The sequence below is a fragment of the Atta colombica genome, unplaced genomic scaffold (assembly GCF_001594045.1).
Source record: "Atta colombica isolate Treedump-2 unplaced genomic scaffold, Acol1.0 scaffold134, whole genome shotgun sequence".
In the NCBI taxonomy this organism is placed as follows: Eukaryota; Metazoa; Arthropoda; class Insecta; order Hymenoptera; family Formicidae; genus Atta; species Atta colombica.
This window is the reverse complement of record NW_017259222.1, coordinates 2,208,031-2,212,918: the sequence shown is the minus strand read 5'-3', so window position 1 is coordinate 2,212,918 and position 4,888 is coordinate 2,208,031. Positions and strand designations below refer to the sequence as shown.

Genomic DNA, 4,888 nt, shown 5'->3' with positions numbered 1-4,888 from the left:
TAAATAAATAAATAAATAAATAATTTATATTAAAGAATATTTTTTAAACATTGTATGCTGATTGAAGTGTCTTTCAACATTTACTCATCGAATATGAAAATGTATAATTATAATTTTAGTCAAAGATTTTCTGAGCAGGTAAAATCTCATACTAAAAATTTCTGAGATATCTTTGAAAACTTCGAAATATTACGAAAAGAATTAAAAAAAAATTAAAATCTAAGATTAGAGTAAAAATGCTCGTATATTTTCTTAAAAAATTACAAAATATCATGGCTTATTTCGAACTATAATTAAATTAATTTTACATTAATATACTCAACAAATATTTCAACAGGTATTTAACACTGAAAAAAGTTTTGTAAACCAAAACGTTTATTGATTATCGAAATAAGCCATGACATTTTCTAATTTTTAAAAATCTTCAATTTCGAAGAAGCTAGCAGTTTGCGGATTATCTCCATTTTGATACGTTAAATGAACTTTGAGAGACATTTAATTTAATAAATATATAAAGACACGGAGATAACCCGTAGCTTCTTTAAAAAAAATATTCGTGACCTCAAAAGATATCTACTCCCATTTAATTAAGCAACTTACGTTTGTTTAATTTTATCAAAATTATTTGTTAAATTTTATCAAAACGCAATCAATGGCATATATATTGATACAATAAGATAAAAAATATTTCATACAAATATTTAAAATGAAAATATTCATTTCGAAAATAAAAAAAAAATAAAAAATAGAAAAATACAAAATTAATAAAGACTAGTAAAAATTAGTAAAAATATAAAATTAGTAAAGACTAATAAATTTTTATCTATTCGTAAAGATCCAAAGTAATGAATTTATTTTCTCATGACGTAAAAGACGTCTGATAAAAGAAGATCCAAGATTGAAAGTGACTCCGATTCTTCTATCGATCCGCAATTGATGACTCATTCCTAATGTAACATCGCGATATCGCTTGTAACCCTGCGTTATCATTAATCTTTGACGTTATCGATGAGAGAATAGGAAATGTTTGCATGACACGACAACGTGTATCGGCGCGCTTGAAATTCTTTCGACCGTGAATCAGCTGTTCTCGAAAAGAATGAATACCATAGTATCAGCATATCGGGATCTATTGTATACAATATAAATACGGAGGATTAAGCTTTGTCATTTTTGTCATCTGTAATACGATATGTTACGTAAAAGAGTATAGAATTTTTAATACTCGCGGCTTATTCTTATTTGCAATAAAAATGCTAGATGAACGACACTATCGCGATACGACCTCGCAACTTGACATCGCATATCAAAAAATTTATTTTGAAATAAATTTATTTTTCAGCTTTGATTATAATCGTTGATTATCAAGATATTATAACATGTGAGTGAAATAATAACATCAACAGCTTGTTCATATTAATGACGTGACAAATGTTTTTTCTTTCCTTCCGCGAAAGACATTTTTATCACCTATGTCATGTGATTTACATAATTATTGCGCACCAAGCTATTGTGTTTCGCTTTTTTTTTATCTTTTTTCCCCTTGGCATAGAAACAAAAAACTAAAAAAATAAATATAAATAAATTTAAATAAATTAAGATCGGCGATACGATTCAGAATTTTTTCGAATTCTGTCACATGAATTACCAAGTGTTCGGTAATTTACAATCATTTCTCAAGTTCAATTGCTCACTTAACCCGGTTTAATTGGCGGTATACGTATCACCATTTATTGTTACGGAACATGTTGCTATAAACGTACGTGTTGAGGATTGTAACTAAACGATTTCCAACTCAATCGACGAGAATCATGTGAATACGTTTTATCGTTTAAAAATTCTTCTAAAATTTTTTTAAAAATTTCTAAAATTAAATTTACATTATTTAATTAAACATACATTTTTTTTACGTGTAATATTTTATTCAAAATAATGAAAAAAACAATTGCAAAAAATGACAATTAATTAGTGATATATTTTACCAACAACATTTAATACTTTTATATATTAATTTTGTGTTTGTGATAATTAAGTTTGTTTGTGAAATAATTTAAATTTTCTTACACGAATTATTTATAATATTTTATTGTAAGCAGCTCTAAATTTAATTGAAGGGAAATTACTGCAATTCCGTATTTTCTAAAAACGTAAAAAAATATATTTTTCTATCACTTTGATAATTCTTTTCCTTTCATTTTTACATAATATAGTTTTAGAAATTGTACTTATAGCTCTATCTTACCGGCTTATAATGATAAAATAGCGATCTTTTATGTTCAAGTCGGTAAATAAGAGCCCTACATTTTCGATCTACTTTCAAGGTCATATCACACTTTGTTCTATTCCATGTTATCGGAGAAAAATGGCGGTGTGGAGTAGTATTTTGCGTGCCGCAAGGCAAAAATTGCTGCAGAATAGCGGCTCCGGAACAGCATTGATAAAAAATGGTGATTATCCATGCACGGTTGCTCGCGATTGTTCGCGTCGTCGAACGAGTGTCTTTTATTTCATCAATGTACTTCTGCGAAAGCAGACTGTGTTTTGTTACGCAATGACCGCATAGTGCATTTGGATGGAGTATGATTCTTCTGTGTTTCGTGTAACAGAATAAACCGAAACACGTCCGAATAAAAATAAAAATGAGTTGTTACGAAACATTGAAAATTTTTAATTATTCGTCACTAATTTCGATAATCATTTTTTTTGCTCATTTCAAGAACATCTGAGTATCAACATCTTACACATATTCATGTGATACTAAAAAAAATTCATAGCAAATTTGTTTATTACGGACTGATTCCACAGCAATATAAGATTAGTCTTAGTTTAGTCCTTATTGTGTGCTTTCCAGCAAGAATTACAGATGATGGTGTAATACAAAGAGAAAAAGAGTTAGACTGAGATTTAAACTACATTGATAAAAACAAGAATATAAATAATAACTTGAACCGAGATTCAAGTTTATCTTATATTGATGGAGCCAGGTCTATATTATTTACAAATAATTTTGATCTATTTCTGATCTTTGTGCTGACACTTTACATACTTCATTATATTATAAATCCAGTTATAAAAATAAACGTGTAATTATATTATCTATATTATTATATATTATTTAGAATTTTACCAATAATTTTTGATCTATCTAAATATCTTGCGATTAAAAAAGAATTCTTGTCAAAGACCTAATCAGCAATCAATGTTTTTTAAATATTTTTATAGTAAATAAATACATAATATTTATGTATTTATTAGAAGCTATTAATCCACTTGTCATATCTCAGAGATCTTTTTTGTGCATTTTAGGACAAGCAAGATGCATGTCAGAAGAACGTACATTTGTCATACGACCGAGCAACTTTCAGTGGCACAAAACGAAAGATTATTTCCACTTTTACTTTTTATTCGGTGCTATTCCTATGGGGATCGTGATCACCTTAGTTAACGTATTCATCGGTCCTGCCACCCTCGAGGAAATCCCTGAAGATTACGTTCCAAAAGAATGGGAATATCTTCAGGTAAAAATAATTTTTCAAACGATGTGGCCAATATACGCCAACTTTGCAATTTGCCTATTTGCATTCGCTAAATATTGATCTACATTCATATGCATAATTATACGTATTAATGTATGTGTAATATTTGCTAATGTTAGTGTATATCGGTCAAAAATGTTTTTATTGAAATGTCTTGTTTTTATAAAAACAGTAATTATCGAAAAATATAATATGATCTTTATTTCTTATTTGTTTCAGCATCCAATTAAAAGATTCCTTCAACGTTACTTTTTTCCGTCGCCGCAACAGGAATACGAGAAATTTCTGCATCACATATACCATGAGAACCAACTCAGAAAAGTTAGGCTTCTTGAACAGCAGGTGAACGTTGCAATGGGCACCCATCGCGATTACAGAAGTTCATACTTCCAGGATTTCTACGGCGCCAAGTATCTTCATCACTATAAACAATCTTTGAACAAATATATTGAAAAATAAAATCGATATCATTTGGCTTGTGACAATTAATTTTGATTTAAGAGCTCTGTGAGAGCTGGGGAAAATTATTTGATCAAGTGTAGATACGTAGATTACGTACTCTTGGTAAATTCATGCTGAAGAGTAAATCCTGCGCAGTGTTAACTCTGTCGATAAGTATGTCACATTGTACAGTTACTATATAGTTAATAAAATCTTGATTAAAATTCTTCCTGGGTGAAAGTATGATGCACCAAGAAATAAGTTTTCCTTGCAATATGTATATATGTATATACATATAATACAGAATAATTTCATATAATTCTTTTTTTTTTAATAACTTAAGAATAACGTACAGTTTTTACTTTTTGCAAAAAAATCATTACACATTAAAGATCTTGTGAAAATATCGTTAATTTGAGGTTAACGACACAATTCAAAAAACAAGGTTTCCCAGAAAATAAATTTTAATGTGTTTTGAATCATTAAAAAAATTATTACAATAGTGTAATATTAATTTTTAAATGCAATTTTGATGTAACTAATTGTTAAGTGATAAAAATACTTTTAAAATATATTCTTTTTTTATTTTTCGTTCTTTTTCCGCAAACAACTAAAAATAACGTTTTTTTAAATTATATTGTTATAGCAAATGAGCAAATTTTTTAAATTATATCGTTGTAGCGATAGTTTGAAAATGATTTATCACCTGCTTGTTCGCACTATTATTAAAATGTTAAATAATCATTGTAGCGTTTCTTTTTATTCATGAAAAGCACCTGCACGATATCAGCAAAGGTGCAAATCATTTCTTATAATGACATAATAATTTCTCGAATAGCAATTTGCGGTTAACCGCAATCATCAATAATTTCTTTTTGAATCCGGATCAGATTTTGCAGCAGGAACTGCAA

At 28.2% G+C, this 4,888-nt stretch overlaps 1 protein-coding gene across 1 annotated transcript; it reads left to right on the top strand.

Moving 5' to 3' along the window:
- Positions 1-2,341: 2,341 nt before the first annotated feature.
- On the top strand, positions 2,342-4,204 carry LOC108684382 (NADH dehydrogenase [ubiquinone] 1 beta subcomplex subunit 5, mitochondrial). Its single transcript, XM_018188661.1, has 3 exons — positions 2,342-2,447; positions 3,307-3,518; positions 3,756-4,204. Exons 1-3 carry the CDS (start codon positions 2,363-2,365, stop codon positions 3,993-3,995), a joined length of 537 nt encoding a protein of 178 aa, XP_018044150.1. The 5' UTR covers positions 2,342-2,362; the 3' UTR covers positions 3,996-4,204.
- The last annotated feature ends 684 nt before the right edge of the window (positions 4,205-4,888 follow it).

Excerpts from the sequence above, each read along its gene's own strand:
- LOC108684382 (XM_018188661.1), top strand. The coding sequence starts at position 2,363 with ATGGCGGTGTGGAGTAGTATTTTGCGTGCCGCAAGGCAAAAATTGCTG. Across the intron at positions 2,448-3,306 it reads AACAGCATTGATAAAAAATG|GACAAGCAAGATGCATGTCA; the intron begins GTGATTATCCAT and ends TGTGCATTTTAG. Across the intron at positions 3,519-3,755 it reads AAGAATGGGAATATCTTCAG|CATCCAATTAAAAGATTCCT; the intron begins GTAAAAATAATT and ends TATTTGTTTCAG.